Genomic DNA, 19,453 nt, shown 5'->3' on the forward strand with positions numbered 1-19,453 from the left:
AGAGCTTAGAGCAGTCAACTGTGCCACTGTAAGCTCTCTAGTGTAGCTGCTCTAAGCCAATGGGAGAGAGCTCTCCCATCAGTTTAATTATGCCAGCCCGTCGTGAGTGGCAATAGTTATGTCAGTGGGAGAAGCTCTCTTGTCAGCATAGTGCTGTCCACACAAGTGTTTAAGTCGGTGTAAGTCTGTTGCTCAGGGGGGTGGCTAATTCACGCCCTGAGCAACTTAACTTATGTCGATTTAAGCTGTAGTGTAGCCATAGCCTTAATGTTGTATGTTTCACTACATCTGGAGGTAGTATTGACCCATCTGTGTCTCTTTAGAGTTACCATGTATAAAGCATTTGTCTCAGATGCAAACAGAAGTGTCTCTCTGTTCTCCTTGATTCTTCCTACCACGCAACAGGGACCCAAACTGAGAGTGGTTGCCAGAGTGTTGCGATTCCTATCATTTTATATGATTTAAAGCTTAACTATTGTAAATGTTACTCATTGCTTTGAAATTTGGTGTACCTGTTGTGGTAGCATTAGTGATCCAAATTTGGGGTTATTTGACTGAGTTGTTCATGAGTTGTAGGGCTCCCCCTCCAAAATCAGTTTCACTTTGCTACCTTGTAGTGTTAACCTCATAGGTACTAATGACCAGATGAATCTCAGGCCTCTAGATGGCTGTAAAATCATCCTTCAATTAACGTAACTAAGAAGTTAATCACAAGCCCTGACCTAGAAGAGAAGAAGTTTTGGACTGAGTGGCTGGAAGTTGCTACAATTTGAGAGTCATGGGTGGCAGTTTCATTTCAGGGGAATGTAATCAAAGACTTTGGGGAGAAATAATTAGACATGTGAATGCATTCTGGGAGAGGAGGGGCATTAGATGGTAGAGGAAGGGATACTAGAGGGAGAGAGATTTGGGGTTACAATGAGGGGAGGAAGAAAATGAGATGTTAGGGGAGCTGAGGGGATTAGAGACTGAGGTGAGAGAGGCATGGCAGCCCATGATCTGCTAGCACCCCAACCACCCTGCAGCCCAGCTTCGCCAGTGCACCCGAACCCTCTGCACCGCTAGTACACCCCAAGCATCCTTCATTGCACAGCTCTGCCAGTTGTACCTCAACCATCTTGCCGACAAACTCTCTGTACCCTCCAGGTCTGCCAATGCACTCCAGCATCCATGCATCCTAACCAACCTGCACATCTAGCTCTGTCAGTTCACCCCAACGTACCTGCACCACCAGCTTTGCCAGTGAACTCCAACCCATACACTCCAGAGCTCTGCCAGGGCACCCCAACCACCCTGCATGCACTACCCTGCTCCCCAACCTGCCTGGAACCCCACAGCTCTGTCAGTGCAACCCCTCCCCCACTATTCTTCATGCCACAGCTCTGCAGTGCATCCCAACCCTCCCTGCACCTCCAGTTCTGCCAGTGTACCTCAACCTTCCTGTACCCCTGGCATTGCCAGAGCACCCCAGCCCCCACACCACGATTTTTAATCGTTTTCAATGGAGCCCTGTGAGTAAGAGTGAACCGTAAAAGAAAGTGAAGAGCTTGTATAGCTGTTGAGTTGGCAGAGTAAAGGTATGATATATATTAAAGTTGCATGTTGGGGTATTGCTGAAAGGGGACAGAGGTAAGATTGCATGAGGAACCTTAACTGCATTTCCAAGTTTTCAAGAATTTGAGTTTTGCTCAGCTCAACATTCTGCAAAGGCAGAGCAACCTTAACTCTTCATTGACATAGTTGTTTGCCATTGATTGTTTCTTTTGTGTGAAAATTCTTTTGGAAACTTCTTTGACAACTACAGTAACAGAAGATTAAGGAGTCCATGGAAGTACCATTTAAAATTGCATGTGTTTTTTCACTTGCAACTTGTTTTTCATTAAACCCAAATCAGGAAATCTTGGCTAGTCCTCTTGCTACCCTTTTAGTGAACCTATATAAATCTCCTGGGTGTTTGAGAGTGATGTTCAGCTCTGTGCTCTGGAGCCTTATTAGGGGAGTATAAAAAGTATGCTCTTTCCTGTGATAGCATTTGCCTTATACCACCACATCCAGTGTTTTGTAAGCTTAGAATCTTTTCATCTGACTTAAATTAAGGCATTATCACCTTGTGGTGAGAAAGCATTATAATGGAAGTCCTTAGACCAAAGGTAAAAATATTGAATTTAGTGCTGGTTGCCTCAGTGATTCTGTGCTTCATTTCAGGTTCCACTGAAGCAACCATTCTGGCACTTTCTATTCATGCTTGGATGCAGAGCAAACTCAAACACAATCCTGGTCAGACTCTTTTTTTTTTTTTTCCCCCCCGAGAGATCCTCACCCTGTGGATTTCTGACTTTTGGCAGATGCCAGTTGTTTCTGAAAGAATCTGTTTTAAAACAACTTTCAATGCAAGGAATTACACCCTATGTGAAGGTTCAGTACAAGACCTAATAAAAAAAATGTAAACACACACCATTGCCCGTCACAGGGCAACAGAGCCAATATCCAGTAAGGATAAATCTCTCTGTCTTCAAGGCTTGGCTATGTTTATTTGGAGTAAGCCTGTATCAGAGCCCCCAGATTTATATAATCCACACACAGTAAAATGGAGGAGTCAACTGTTACTCAAAGTGGTCAAAACTGATCATTTAACTGTGACCCTTCTTTTTGGGTATACCTTATTTAGTGCAGAGTCCTACCTTTATTTACTTGCATTGTGACAATTGGGTACCGGTCAGTAGTGGGGTTACTGACTGGATGCAGAGGGTTGGCCTGTCTGGGACTTCGATGCTGAAACGTGTTTTTTTTTCCTGATCATTGAACTAGAATCAAGGATTAGAAAAGTTTCTACTGTTCCTGAAAGCATTAGTACTAGTCCCACCAAAGTGCATTTATGCCAGGGCAAATCATTGGGTCTTTAAATCTTGCATATCATCTAATACATTGTTTTTTCACTATCTTGTTGACTATTATGTATATAATATTTCATAGTAGTTTTATGAAAGTTTGTTAATGTAAATATAATTTCTTGTCTGATAAATTTACAAGTGGCAGTTTGAGTCCCATGTTGCTTCTGACATTATAAGCATTTTTTGTTTGTGCCTTCAAAAGCTGCTACAAGCACCTAAGACTGAAAAGAGGTGAAGGTCTTCCTGCAGAATACTCACTTCAAGGAAATGATTTAATGGAAGCTAAATCTGAAAAGAAATGTCCATTCATTAGTATTTTGGTGATGAACAAGATATTGACACTTCAATAATCGTGCTTATAAATGTTTTATGGCATATTGTGATGTTGCTGAAATTTCTTTAACTCAAACTAGTTGTGTTCTGCTTTGCCCTTGCTCTGTTCTGTTTGCCTTTTGTTTACAAAATAGCTTTTTTGAGCTGTATACAGCACCTCTCATCAATTTATAAAAAGTCGTTTTCAGAGCATATCTTCAAACTGTTATCCTAAAATAATTGTTTGCATAAAGATTTCTGTGATGCCGAGTAGCAGAGAAGAACAGAAATGGCATAATGGCAGGTGGAAGCTGAGCTGATGAGTTCAGATGATTTTTCCTTTCTTTGATATCTATTTGGAAAGGTCAATCAATACTTTAAATATATTTTAATTATGATTAATTAATAAATGAATAATTAATTAACACCCTAACCCACTATATCCCTACCCTTGCTGCTCTGTTTTTCTATGGCCTGATAAAGGCAATGATAAAAAAAAAAACTTGCCTTTTTTCACTTAGTCTAATAAAGGGGTTCACCAACAGCGTGGTGGTATTTTTATTGTATTTTGATTCTTAGAACCCTCTTTAATAACCTTGCCCTTTTTTAACATTCTGGACTCTGATTTTATGAGCTGTAGTAATGGGTTATTGGCATTCCTGCTGCTGTGTAACAGTTTAGTATTTTTCTGTAGTGTGTCAAATTTATTTTAATTTTTTCCCCTAGTTACATTTTACGTTATTGTGTCTGATTAACTTGTGTGGTACAGTCGTCTTGCTTAGACAAGAAGACTTCTTGAAACCAATTATTTGCTTTCAGATGTTTTCCATTTAGAGCTACTGTGTAATGTAATGTTTTTCATTTGAGATGTATTAGTTAAGGAATTTTTGGATAACCAAACAAATAAGCAGAGAAGAGATTGTTACTAACTTCTAGCGTCAGAGCAGTGCTTTATGCAATGTGGTTTGGACTAGATTATGATCTGATCTATGGGTCTGCAAGAGGGAGGGGTGGCTAAGAAGCCTTCCATTTCCTAATCATAGTCCTTGCACGCAGAGAACAAAGCTAATACCAACAGTTGTAATCACCTCCCAAAAGGCGTAGGGACATGACCTCACGCCTCTCCACAAGAGCTAATTAAGCTTGCCCAATACTTCGCTCTTTCAAAAGATATCACAGTGGCCATGCTTTCTTTTTGAAGTGCAGTACCTTCGGACACTCATTGAGGGTGTGCTTTTGCACCAATTCTACCATAGCCAGAAGCTAAAATGCCACAATCTGGCCTTTTTTTTTTTTTTTTGTAATTGGGTTTATTTATGGATATTCACTTCACAATATAGAGCATTATTTTAAGATGTTTATAAACTAATATTTTTATAATTTTTTGTAGGTTTGCAAAGATACAAATTAGTGTATCAGAACCAATTATCCCATTCAGGGAGACAATAACAAGACCCCCAAAAGTTGACATGGTGAATGAGGAAATAGGAAAACAGCAGAAAGTTGCAGTCATACACCAGGCTAAAGAGGACCAGAATAAAATCCCTGAAGGAGTTCAAGTTGATTCTGATGGCCTCATAACAATGTCTACACCAAATAAATATGCCACTCTCAGTGTAAGAGCCATGCCACTTCCAGAAGAGGTAACTCAACTCCTTGAAGAAAACAGTGACTTAATTCGTACTATGGAGCAATTCAACTCATCTTTGAATGAGGACAAAAAAATGCATGAAATTAATCAAAAGATCCTTGACAGGATCCAGGAATTTAAACAAAAATTAGAGAAAAATCTGCAAGGAAGAAAGTGGAGAAATGCTGTTGATCAGATCTGGTCATTTGGCCCACGAAAATGTGGGCCTAATATTTTGTTAAGTAAATTTGAAGGCTACAAAAAAACAGTGTGGCAGTGCCTTGATAAGACTACTAAAGAAGTGAGTAAATATCGAGATTTTGACAACAGCATAGTAAGTGGGTTTCAGTTGGCTACGCTTTCAGGTCCCATGTGTGAAGAACCTCTCATGGGTGTCTGTTTTATAGTGGAAAAATGGGACATGAATAAAGCAGAAGAGCAAATGTCAGCTAATAGGCAGGATTCTGAAGAATTGGATGCTACAGAACAGACAAAAAATGAAGACAAAGTCACCTCTCTGCCAAGTAGTTATCCCATTGAATCATCCAGCGAAAATAAAAAACTTCAGGATGGCAGTCAAGATAGTCCAAATTCATCTGAGAAATCAAGTAAACGCAAGGGAGAAACTTTGCTTGCAGATTGTTATGGCCCTTTCTCTGGACAACTAATTGCCACCATGAAGGAAGCTTGTCGTTATGCATTACAAGTGAAACCACAGAGACTTATGGCAGCCATGTACACGTGTGAAATTATGGCCACTGCAGAAGTTCTAGGTAAGAAAAAATATCTAAATAATTCCATTGCTAAATGTTAAATCACATATTTTTATGCATTAGACTATGTCAGAGAGCTTAACTTAATTAAATGTTTTACCAGAAGTATTTTATAATTGTCCAGTTGATGACTACCATGAATCTCTGGTTCTCTAGTAGAGATATCATACTGAAAAATAACAAAAAAATCTTTATGCATTTGCATCATATAGAAATAGGAATATAATATTCTTCTGGAGACACCAGGTGAAAGCATAAAGTAAATTGCAGCTTTAATAGGCACACAAATATTAAAATACTGTTCCACAATTTAAACGTGTATGCTTTTGTGGGATCCAAGAGGCATTGAGCATTAAATATAAAGCCAAAATCATGCTTCAGAAGATTGAAAGGAAATCTCTCCTTGCTGTAGCCAAGTCTTGGTTGTAGGTCCCAGGTTCCCATTGATTTAAGAAGTTAAAATGTTCAGTGGTGTATTCAGGTAGGATAGCAGGAAAAGTAAGATAAAAAGGGAATCCTAAGCCCTTCTTCACATCCAGTTAATAGCTTTTTCTGCCTTTTTTTTTTAACCTTCACTTTTCTCCCACTAACATGTAAATTACTCATTTGGCAAACCTATTGAATGCCAAACCTGTGTAATTTACATTACTTTATTACTTACACCTACTTAAACCCATTTTATGACCTACTTTCATCACCATTTGTTGCTTCTGATTTTGACCCAGAGATTTCCATGGGAATTGCAGCCACTTACTGATGCAATGAATTTGGCCCAGTACATTGAGGTTATATTTAAACTAACTTTCCATTTCCCCAAAGCCACAAATGTATTTACTTTGACTTAGTACAATCTACTACTCACAGCTAAAGCCATAGTGTATCCCACACACAAATACTTTAAAATAGAGCTAAGATTGTAAATAGATATAGGTTGGTAGCAGTTATACAAAACAAGAAACTCATTTCATGAGCAAAACATGAGATTGAATGCGTGTGGCAGTAGTTACTGAACAGAAATGCTTTGGATTTAGGTAGTGCTTTTTATACCTTTCGTACTTCCGTTTGATGCGAGAAACACTCTGAGATCCAAAAGCCTGGAATCGGTCTCATACACAGGCTGAAGAGGGAGGCACACAACAAACTTAACCTAAATGTGTTTCTCTCCATAAAAGTGTATCATGAAATATGACTTTCATATCTAATAAAGTAGCTTTTATAACTTAATCTGTTATAGTCCTGCTGGATGCTGAGGTGCACCCACTTGCCCAGCAGTGCACCCTACTCTGTGCAAGCTCCCTGTGCAGCAGAATGCAGCATGTGGGTTAGACTGGGGCATCTGCAACAGTTGCTGATTCAGATCCTCCTGTCATTCACCCCATGGCATCCCCCACTTCCACCCTGACAGTCTCCTGCTTGCATATCTCCTCAGTGTTCATTTTGTCTACTTAAGTTGAGTGCTAGATTATGGAAATTGGCCAAAATGGACTGAAATGGCTGATGATGCTATTAAGAAAGATGGGAAAGTTGGAGAAAAGAGTGAGTGAGTTTTAAAAATGAGATGAAACTACTCCTGGCGTGTTATGTAAGAGCAATTTTATATTTTTCAGTGTAGCCCTGGAAATAATGTCAGACTTTTTCAACATCCAGTAAAAGCATGTTTTAGAAGTATTACCCATTGCTGCTTCAGCAATATATAGTACCTTTTAAAACTTCTTGGTTTCCTAACTACATAAGATTTTAAGTAAATACACCAGTTCTGAAGCTATAAATTCAGTGTAATTTACTGCTTCTTAAGGCTATGTTTTCACTGCCAAAAAAGGTGAGGTTTTTACAGTGAGATAATTAATATATGTGACGGGTTGGGTCACAGAAACTGCCTTGGGAACAGCCAGCTGATGTGCCAAGACTACTTCTGCCTCTGCTTTCCCTGTCCGCTTGGGACTCCAGCACCCTGTCTTGTTGAGCCAGACATGCTAGTCTGCTCCAGCACAGACCCAGGGTCTGAACCATGTGCCCCAAAGCTGCAGACTTAACTGAAAGCAACTTAAGAAGTGTTCCCATCTTTAACACTCAGATACCCAGCTCCCAATGGGGTCCAAACCCCAAATAAATCTGTTTTACCCTGTATAAAGCTTATACAGGGTGAACTCATAAATTGTTTGCCCTCTATAACACTGACAGAGAGAGATGCACAGCTGTCTCCCTTCCTCCTACCCCCCCCTCAGTATTAATATATAGTCTGGGTTAATTATTAAGTAAAAAGTGATTTTATTAAATAAAGAAAGTAGTATTTAAGTGGTTCAAAGTAACAGCAAACAGAATAAAGTAAATTACCAAGCAAAATAAAATAAAACATCAACTCTAAACCTAATACAGTAAGAAAACTGAATAAAGATAAAATCTCACCCTCAGAGATGTTTCAGTAGTCTTCTATCACAGACTGGATGCCTTCCTAGTCTAGGCACAATCCTTTCCCCTGGTACAGTCCTTGTTCCAGCTCAGGTGGTAGCTAGGAAATTTCTCATGATTGCAGCCTCTTTTATTCTGTTCTACCCACTTATATATCTTTTGCATAAGGTGGGAATCCTTTGTCCCTCTTTGGGTTCCCCCCCTCCATCTCAGTGGAAAAGCACCAGGTTAAAGATGGAATCCAGTTCAGGTGACATGATGACATGTCACTGTAACACTTCCTTACCCACTTGCCAGCACACCTGTATACAGGAAGACTTACAAGTAAAACAGAGCAATTTACAGTCAATTGTCCTGGTTTATGGAAGCCATCAACATTCCAAACCACCATTAATGGCCCACACTTTGCATAAATACAATAGGCCTTCAGAGTTATATTTCATATTTCTAGCTTCAGATACAAGAGTGATACATTTACATAAATAGGATGACCACACTCAGTAGATTATAAGCTTTGTAATGGTACCTTACAAGTGACGTTTTGCATGAAGCATATTTTAGTTACATTATGTTCACACTCATCAGCATACTTTCATAAAATCATATAGAGTGCATCGTCACAATATACATTAGCTGTTTCACTCTAAAATCCTAGTGGAGACAGAGCGCCGCCAGTTTTTACCAGGATGTAGCTAGGCAAGTTCAAACCTGGATGGGGAGTATTGCATTTGACCTTACCAAGGTGCACTGTGGTAAAAACGCTTGTGCCCTGTTTTCACTAGGATTTTACACCTGTTAGCTATCTCGCTGTAAAAGCCTACTCTTTTTGGCAGTGAAGACATTATAAAAATGGGGGAGGGGCAGAATTGTTGTAAGCTTGCATATGTCTAATGGAATGGGACTTCTTTTTAAATTAGATACATGGATCTCACAGACACCTTCAAACTTTCCCACAAGCACCTGCTCCTTTCCAGTAGATTGTACTGTATATTTAATGTTTGATTCCTTTACGTCATTTACTACAAAACTTCTCCTATACCCACTCCTCCTCCTGTTTTCTTAAACAGTTCTCTCTTCTGGAAAACTTCAAATACATCATGAACCTTCTGAATATCATAAGCTCAATGATTATTTAACTGGCGCTCCCTGTTGATATTGGTGTCTTTCTGTTGCACAGCTTCTCTCCTCATTCGTTACTAATGGGGTAATGTTCCCCACCTGTGAAGAATTCAGAGGTGGTCCAGCGTTTTTGCTGGAAACCCCAGGCCTAAGCTCCGCCTTTCAGCTCTGGCCACCAGATTTGCTGCCTCTGACCTGGAACAAGTTTGTGGTTCAGTTTCTTTCGACCATTTTGTTGTAAAATCTATATTTTTATATATTTTCATGCAATTGCAATTTAGAATCTTCCTCCTCCCCTGGATTGGGTAAATAGCAGCATGGTGATTTCAGCCACCTGGATCTGCTGCTACCACACCTCCTTACTGGACTCCTCTGCTCCCACTCAGGCATGGCAGAGCTGTCCTGGAAACACCTGCCTTAAATCTAAGCAATGTTCCCTATGTGAGACAGCATTTACAAGCACTACAGAGAGTGAATTGTTCCCAGACAGCCAATCCTCACACTGCCAGACCACAGGACTCAGAGTCAAACGAGCATGTCAGGTTCCCACCCTGCACCGAGGAGCTGCTAGTCCATTGCAGAAAAGCCCAATGAGGAACTTTCTGAGCTTTTGGGGTAAGAGTCTAAGGACCAGGAGCAAGCTATCCCGCCAGCTCAGGTGATAAATCCCACAACTGACCTGAGCTGGAAGGGGAAGAAACCCATAAAGAATCCATAGGTTCCTCCCCTCCTGCCCTCCACCCCACATACTAATGTGGATCCCCACCACTTGCAGAAAGAATCAGAACTCCTACACAGCTGTCCTTCCTCCCACTGTGAACCAGGGGATTCTCATGATAATCAAGAGTAAGTCCTGAAAACTCCAGGTCTCAAAAAGGCAAAAGCAAATTTGTCCTTCCCAAGGCAGTGATTAATATTGTTAATGAAGAGGTGGGATGAAAATTAGGGGTTAAAACCCTACTCCTTTGCCTTCTCCCCGGGAGAGTGTTTGGAATTTCTCCTACAAGTTCTCTCTTCTGTATCACACTCACTGTCTCTCCCCCACCTTGCAGCATGCCTGTGTAGCCCTGCATCAGGCTGCAGCCTACTGGAAATTTTGCCTGTCTGGTTTTCAGCCTAAAGTCCCTCACTCTGCCAGGGAAAGGGGCTCAGATTTCAGGTAGAGGCAGAATGGGAATTGTGCCTTATCATCATCAGCCATAAACTCTTGATCTGGCAGGGAAATGCACTTGAGATGCTGAAAGGTGGGAAACGGTCTCTCCACACCACTGCTCCACATGCTGATCCCACATGAAAGCCTTAGGAGCCCTTCAGGCCATTTGTGACCAGAACAGAAGCACACGAGGATTGCGGTCCCCATAAAGCTGCACCTTCATGAGATACAGACAGGTAGATCCCTTCTGACGTTCAAAATGACACTGATTTACTGAGTTAAGCTCCGAGTAGCACTAGGTTGCTCCTACCATACTTACCTAGGTGCTAGATGTCCCTGTGACTCTGAAAGTCTGCCTGCCATAATCCAGAGATGTGTAGCAGCACCCCTCTTCTGTTATGTGATCCCAGTGTCATGATGAGTAGTGTACTATCCTCCCATCTGTGAACAGCTGCGGAAAGAAGTACCACACATGCATTCAAAACAAAACAAAACAAAAAACCCTACATAACTTTTCCAGAACAGGATGGCAGTCAGTGGCTTGCAAGGAGCTCATTAATATTAATTAAATACCTTCCCTGTTAAGCCTGATTAGATACATGTTTTCTCATTGACGCCTTGAGGGAGTCATAAGATCCAAAGGAGGACACCTGATTAACTAAATGTTAAACTAAACCATTTTATGAAATTTCTTTGTTTTTATATAATTTTGGGAGCCAAATTCTGATACAGCAGTAGCTCCACTAGTGAAAGACATAGTCACACCTTCAGAAAGGGACTTCCTTCCAAAAGACCCTATAGACCATAAAAGTGATGACACACTGTACAGCTGTAGCTATTCAGACCAAAGGTTTTTCATATATTTAATAAGGAAAGCCTACTTTGTGGCAAATAAGCGGCTTATCTTCTAGGAGTATGAACTTTGCTTGGAGCGAGATGTTTCAGGTTCTGTCTTGGTCAAACCTTTGATGTGATTTGTGACAAGCAGTGGATTCTAACCTGATGGCTATAAGGCAGTCATGTTACACCCAGGAATAGCTCATCTTTAATGGATATCTTATGCATGCAAACTACAGGGGAGGAGCTACTGGAGAAACATTAGAGATACTAGTAGCTGAGACTGCAGAGAGGCCTCTATCCTTGCTATCAAAGCCACCATTGCAATTCACTGGTTGCTACCGACACCCAGTGCATCCAAGAAGGATCTCTTCCCCTGGCAGAGGGAAAAATCTGGAGCAGAAGTTTCCCAGGGTGCCTAGATAAATTTTCCTCCAAACCAAGAAAATCCTCAGCACAACACAGACAAAAAGAGCATTTGTGTACAAGACCCCACGATCCACAAGCTGAACCCAGAGTATTAAGTGGCCGCTGTAGTCAGAGCAAGGCACTGGCTGCATCTTAAGCACCTATATCCATTCATGGACAATAAGTGAACAGCTGCTGGAAAGGATCCATAGCTACCAGTTCTTCAAAATCAAGAAGAGCTTTTGATCCTAATGCAGAGAATTGCTAATCCATAGGTCAAAATAGACATGGCTCTGAGCATAATTACAATAATGGTAAGTATTTACAAAGATCCAAAACTTCATTGCATCCCTCATTTTCTGAGATGTCATCAGTCATCGATTCTCTTCAATGCCTAGGATTGCTGGTGCCATGTATCAGCTTCATCCACTGCATGGTTTTCTCAAAATGTACCCGCTGAAGTTTCTTCTTTTGGCATAGAACTATGCACTTTATGTGGTGCGAAGTTAAGTGTCATTTTCAGATCACATCTGAATGCCCCTTTGTAGGCAGGTAGATACAAACAGCATGCTGAGAGCCAGCTCAACTTTCATTCTAGGCCTTTCCAAAATCCCATAGTACACATCCTGTTGTTTCATTTTTACACCTCTCTGAGTGTCTCTTAAAAAATACTAACATGGTTATATGGGATCCGATCAGTGGTCCATAGAGCCCAGTATCCTGTCTGTGACAGTGATCAGTACCAGATGCATCAGTAGAAGATGTAAGAAACAATGTGGGTACTAACATACTAACAGAGGAAATCTCCTCCTACCTCCTGTTGAGGTTGGCTTATGACTGAGGTGTGAGTGTTTATATCCGTTCCGAAACCAGGGAATAACCAGAGGCCAACGCTTCTTCATGGCAATGGAAATAATGTCCTGGATAGAGAAGAATCTGCTACCTCTCAAGATAATTCACATGAAGGATACAGGAAAGAGGAAAAGAGAGTTGTAGTCCTCCTCCTAGTCCTCCATTGATCCAGAAGGCACTTGGGACTTGCTAGGTAACCAAGAATCTCACATTGCGCTTGCAGAAAAAAGCCCTTTTGAAGCAGGACCTCCTTCATTCAAACTGGGAACACCTACAGTTAACAGCATGGGCATCGGAGAACTGTAGGTCAGTACAGATTCTCCATTAGCCTCTCATACACTTTGGTATGTACAACTCAACTAGAATATTTTATTCATTGATATGGGCAAATGTATGTTTCTGATGTGAGGGGAAACAGAAAGTTCTTTGGGGCATAGATGATTGCCTCTTTCTTTGTGCAGAGTCAAGCACAGTGGGTCCCTGACCTCTGGATGCTATTGTGATACAGATATTATAATAATTCCAAAGTTCTGTGGTGAACTCAACTACAATAGCGTTTCTCTAGGCAGCCTGGTTGGATCCTACAGAGAAGCACCTTAAAAACATGGATATCAGCCCTAGCAATATTTTGTAGACAAGTACATCGGATCCTCCTTTTGAATATCAGCTGCCAAGTTTAATCACAATGACAAATTAGACAAGCCTGTGGCTGTCCTTTCTAGTCACCATTATCTCCAAAAGGGAAATTTTGCCATTAGCTGCCATAGCTTTGCAAGAACTATCCTGCGTTAGTCATGAGGAAAAGGCTATCTATATAGCTCCAGTAACCTTTCAGTTCAAGGTAAGCTTCTCTGCCACAATTCCGGAAAAACTTCTCTCATCATTTTGTTCTGACTCTTGGAAAGTTGTGGCATAAATGGGCGTTCCTAGAGTTCTAAAAATACATCTCAAGCATATGGATTATATATGCCTCTTGTACCCTGTTCATCTCATTGTATTCAAACTGCCAATGCCTTAGGGCCTCAAGGTTGCTGCAGGCAAGATGTAAAAATCCTGCAGCAGTTGATGTGCTGTGCATCTGGAAGACTATTCACAGAAGTCCAGAGAGAGAGTAGGGGGAAAGTGTAAGAGCCACATCTAAGAAAGATTTGCAAAGTATGTTTCCATTCCTCTGCAGAAGCATCCTTTGGCAGGAAGGTGCTACTGGGTTGGTTCTCAAATAACTCCTTAGTTTATAAAGCACTTGCTTTCTATGGGGTGAACTTTCATTCCTGTCTGTTTTTCTACTATAATAATTAAACTCTGCTTATCCTTCCCCTCCTTACTTCTGGGATTCACTGCTCAGTACTTCCCATTAGTAATGAATGAGGAGAGATGCAACAGAATGAGAAATTTCTTACCTGATAATTTTCTTTGTCAGCAGCTCCTCTTCCAATTCAATGACCAGAATATAAATTGAATTTTTAATCGAAAGGGAGAGGTTAATTTAATATGTTATCTCAAGTTGTCTCAATGCTAATTGGCTGCTGAAGTGTTTCTACAGCTGTGGAAAAAGTCTTCTGGTGGCCTGAGCTGAAGGCCAAAGCTTAGTCTTGGAGACTCCAGCAACAACATTGGACCACTTCTAAATTCCACAGGTGGGTGAGGGGGCACTAGCCCATTAGTAATGAATTTGGAGAGAAGCTGCTAAAAGTAAGAAAATTATCAGGTAAGAAATTGATAATGTAGGCTTGTTGATCTTTCTTTTCTTTTTTTTTCCTTTTTCCTGTCTTGGATTTTGCTGACCTGAGTGAAATTTTGATGAAATGCCATTTACCATAGCACTGTTCTACTGATAACATAAACGTTGGTACTGTTCTTTACAGCTCTAGCTCATATATAGATATAGCTATATAGGATGCAATTCTGTTCACTTCATAGAGCCTGATTAGTCAGTTTCTTGTTAATTTCATATTTACTGTACATATAGCTATGAAGAGATACCTTTGAACTTTCATTTGCATCTTTATTTTTAAAGAGTTGAACTTCATTAAGAGCAGATGCATAAGTAAATTACATCTTATTCAAGCTTTTTGATATATTGCAGCATCAAAATATTGCTCTACTTTTGAGGTACTGTCATGACTTCAGAATAAATTTCCTTTTCAGGTATTTAGAGATGAAAAAAAGTGCTGCCAGCATACATACAAGCACATGCACATACACAACCAGTCAACAGCTAATTTAGCACAGGTTAGAAACCCATTTGCAGTTGGGCATAGAGCTATGATCAGACCCTCTGTGGCCAGTATTTAAACTATTAGGTAAAACAATGTACTAGTCTAGCCTACCCTCAGGACCTCTTCCAGTGATTCAGATTCCCCCTCCTCCACTCAAGAACTAGGCTCTGCAGCATTCAGAGCATTTACACACAAACCCCTGTGGCTTCCAAGATCCTGACTCCCACACCCACCACAATTCTCCATCCAGTGTAGTCCAAAAGAGGGTGGAGAGTGGGTGGATTCCAGAATTTATCCCAAAGACCAGTTATATTTTTTTAGACTCAGATCCTCATATAACTTCTCTCTGGTAGCAATGACTGAAGCAACAATCCAAACTACTTGGATGAAATAAATGTAATTGAAAAACCTTTATTGAGATGAAAAAAAAATTCTCTATTAGCTTATTTGTTTTGGGAAAACATACTTCAGTAACACTCAGCCCAGAATATAGCTCAACGTGTGTCTCTCCAGTAGGTTTAACAGCCTGGTTCTTTGTAATAAATGGTGCTGATAATATCTGGTGAACCTGTATGAAAGGGTTCAGCTCTGCTATTAAACATAAGGAATAAAATGAATATTTTAAAATATAATATTAATATCCTGTAATGTAGTTGGGAACTTATTTACCTTAACAATTTTAATAAATTCTGTATATTGCCATGAATATTTCCAGTGACCTTCATGATGCTCTTGTGCAATGTATGTCTAAGCTTGTGTTTTAAAGTAATGTACATTTGTACAATAAATCAGCAGTTGTGAGCTGTATAAAATATAACCTTTTGGTGTTTCAGAACTTCCTACACACTCTCAAGGATTCCTTAGGCTTGCAGTTGTTTAGCTTATATCAATGAATCTCATACGTGCATGCCAGATCTAGTACATTTGTCTTGAAAACGATCTGACTTTTGTTTCTGATTTCACAGTTTAGAACCTTAAACACTTTTTTTCAAATTTCGTAAGTAACAAGAAGACAAAGTACACAGTAAAGGTGAAATTCACCCACATGCAGGGGACCACATGAGGGGTGGGTTAGGAGGGGTTGTGTCCTGACAAGAGCAGAAAATGTCATTGGAAGTGATAGGCAAGAGCTGTTGGATCCACACTTACTTGAATCTACTGGGCTGCAGATCCTGCAGTGAGGCTGCAAAGATGCAGTAGCTATTGTTGCCATTCATAGGGGCTGCACTGTGAATTAGAGTCCATCGCCTCACATCCTCTGCAAAGTTCCCCACAGAAAGCCCAATTCACTGGCCTTAGAGGATTTAATTTCACTTTATAATAATTACTCTTTACATTTATATCTTTATGTGTGTGGAATGTTTATAGTATGTGAGAATAGGTAATAAGTAGTGGGAAGTGTCAGATAATAACTTTCAAATATCAAAGCCAAGTTGACTGACAATGGGGATATTTACAAATAAAATATGTCTAACAGCACACTCCCCCATTCTTTTCAGGTAATACAATTTAAAATATTCAAGCTTAATGGATATTTATGCAAATTCTTTCTTTGGTACAGTATACCTTTGAGAAATATACATAGCATTGTCACAAAATGTACACAGTGTAGCAACCACACAGTGGTAGTGATTTATTAAACATGTATACACTGTGGATTTGCATGTTTTACTAACTGACAAATGTATGCTTTGTGTGATTTTAATTAGTCCAAACACAATCTTACAGGAAAGATACTGAGTCATAGAAAGTATGCTATATATTCAGCACTTAGTTTTCCTAAATTAATAATTATGTATTTGCCTTAAAGCCAAGGATGTGAAAGGATCAGCAAACTAATAAGACTTATGCCTTTGCAGGTCGTGTATATGCTGTCTTGTCCAAAAGAGAAGGCCGAGTGTTACAAGAGGAGATGAAAGAGGGAACTGACATGTTTATTATTAAGGCAGTGCTGCCAGTAGCAGAAAGCTTTGGGTTTGCTGATGAAATCAGAAAGAGAACAAGTGGCCTGGCCAGTCCGCAGCTGGTGTTCAGCCACTGGGAGGTAAAAGATCTATTCATTCCATTTGTTTTGGTGATCTATTTCCTGTAGATGTGGCAAAAAAAAAAAAAAGCGGGGGGGAGAAGGTTACATTTTGCTGAAGACATGCATTTGATTAATTCTTTTCAAAATCAAGATGAAAAAGTACCTTTTATGCTCTTCAGAAATAAATATTTCTATCCTGTTTGGATAGTTTTAGATTGTTCTGAAAAGTAAAAAAAATATTTTGATAACAAAATAACTTTTTCACAAAATATTTTCTCTGGAGTTGATACGCTGATGTTTTCATGTGGGTTATATGGTAACTTGCTTCAGGTAAATGTTACCATTAAGACAAAAATGTGGCAACAAATATAATTCCTGTCATATGAGAAGTAATCTTTTATTGGTCAGAAAAATATTCTGTTGTTGATCAGCAAATTTTTCTAGACAATACTACCGTTTCAGTAGTTATAAGGCATTAATCAACGTATATTTAGATACTAGAAAGCAGAAGAAATAAGTTTGGATAATTGCAAGCCAGGATTGGTGGGGGATGTTTTCAAGATCCTTTCCTTTGGAAAGGAAATGGTGTCTGTCTTTGGCACTTCAAAAAGAAATGGGGAGATGAAAGTGATGCCTCTACATGGGGACAAATGTCGGTGGGGAAAGTTCTAAGACATGAAATCAGTTCAGAGACTTGCCACTCTGTTCCCGTCATAGGGATAGTTGATCTTGAAGTACAGAAGGCAGGGCAAGCTTTCAGTTTCAGTTCTTTGTTCAAGAGGAACAAAAGTGAATAGTAAAAAGGCTCAGCAGACCCATCAAAGGAGCTAAAAACAGGTTCAAGAGTAACAACAGTCAGTAGATCTGCACTATCCGTTTCAACTGTATATTTTAAAAGAATGCTTAGCTGCAGTTTAACTTTTTTGGTCACTTTTTAAAATCTGTTTTCAAAGTGAGAATCAGACTTTGAAAATTCAATTAAAAATCAAATTTGTATTATCTTTATCTTCTATTGAGTTGCTATTTTGTGATTTCATAAATCAACTCTCCCCAGTGTGTCTTGAGATTTATTTCTTACAGTGATAGTATAGAACAGTGGTTGCTAACTATGGTCTGTAGAGCACTCTTTGTCAATGAAATGCTTGCTGGTGATCCACAGAGAAATGCCTGGTCACATGATGCACTAAAAGACCGCTAAAAATACATGCTTAATATTCTTTGTGTGTGAACTCTTGCTGTAGTCACAACAGGAATATTGTGTGATCACTAATGATGGAAAAGAAGAAGGGACTATGCAGTCACAACGGAAAGACCCACACTGTGAAAGTGTGGGAACACCTGCTGTAGTACGCTTAGGAAACTACTTTTGTTCTCTCTCAGTGGTGGTACCACGCACCAGTATTACAGAATGTGGTCTGCCAAGTGCTTAACCTTCTCAGGCAGTAATAATACTGTAGTTTGCTCATCTTCTTGCAGCATTATGTAATTTTAGCTCAGTATACATGCAGGTCATGCAATGAACTGTAGAGAGGAAGAACGGGAAAAGACCACGAATTCAGGCTTCATAGAAAGGCAAAGAAGGGGAGAGGAGATTTGGGGAAACAATGGGGTAGAAAGAAAACAAAGTTTAAAAAAATGGAGAGCAAAACCTCAAAAGTACTTAGAAAGGAAAAAGGAGACCTTAAAAAACAGACCAGAAAGAAGGGAGAGAAAATGGACAGAAAATAGATGAGATTCAGTGACAGCTTTAGGAATATTGGGGAAGAGGGATGTTTACATTCAAATTCATTACAAGTGAGATGCTCCGAACCAAAAAATGAGGTAGGAACCACTGTGTTAAGTGTTTCTACGGCTTTGGGAGTACTCATCTGGAGAGCAGCTAATGGGGGGTGGCTTATCTCTCCAAGCACCCTTTGTGACAAATCTCAGTGCCTCAGTATCAGTGCCGCAGGTAATCAATCAGGGGGTGTTAATTCCAATAGGAAGTTGCAGATAATGAATTTTCCTTGTGAGTTTCTTTAGATCACACTACTTGCTCCACGTAATGAACCATATGTAATCTAAACACCAGATTTTCTCAGGAGGATGGAAAAAATGTTCCTGTGTGTAGCAACTGAGGCCACGTCTACACTACGGATAATATCGATTAGCTAAAAGCGGTTCTTCATAAAACTGATATTATAAGTGGATTGGTTGTTGCGTCCACACTGGACAGTTATTCGATTGGTAGTGCGTCCATGGGTCCAAGACTTACGTCTGATTTCTGGAGCGGTGCACTGTGGGGTTAGCCCAACCTGTTCCGTTAGCTTCCCATTAGTTCCCTCAGTCTTCCCCCGCCCCTTGGATTCTGGGTGAGAGCCGTGCCTGATGAGGCAAAATCATTGTTCGCGGGTGTGGTTCTGGGTACAGCCTCACCCCTTCCCTTTGTTGAAGCGCGCATCACCGATTATTTTGCTGCCTTTTTTTCCCTGGGTGAACTGAGTCAAACGTCCATAGCACAGCAAGCTGGACCCTGCTCAGATCAGTAACGCTTGTCGTGGGCTGGTTGATAAACACCTCGCGATTTTTGTGCTGTCTTATGGTGAACCAGACTGCAAGGGCAGGAGAGGAGAGGCAGCTACGGCCAGCGCGGGACGAGAGTGTGGGACCATTGGACACTGATTTCTTCCTAACCGCGGGCCCCTGTGTTTATGGAGCTACTGCTTTGGTATGGGAGGTTCCCTACCCATTGAATGCCTATTTTGGGCCGGGAAACAAAGCACAGACTGGTGGGACCCCGCCTAGTTTTGCAGGTGTTGGGACGATTCGCGTGGCTGCAAATTTT

General features: G+C 40.3%; 1 protein-coding gene across 1 annotated transcript in view; it reads left to right on the forward strand.

The window, feature by feature from the left end:
• EFL1 (elongation factor like GTPase 1) overlaps window positions 1-19,453 on the forward strand; it is a 170,855-nt gene that overhangs the window by 131,711 nt on the left and 19,691 nt on the right. Inside the window, 2 exon segments of the mRNA XM_075069672.1 lie at window positions 4,594-5,606; window positions 16,463-16,647. Coding sequence (XP_074925773.1) covers window positions 4,594-5,606; window positions 16,463-16,647 — 1,198 coding nt within the window.

The sequence above is a fragment of the Chelonoidis abingdonii genome, chromosome 9, assembly GCF_003597395.2.
Source record: "Chelonoidis abingdonii isolate Lonesome George chromosome 9, CheloAbing_2.0, whole genome shotgun sequence".
NCBI lineage: Eukaryota > Metazoa > Chordata > Testudines > Testudinidae > Chelonoidis > Chelonoidis abingdonii.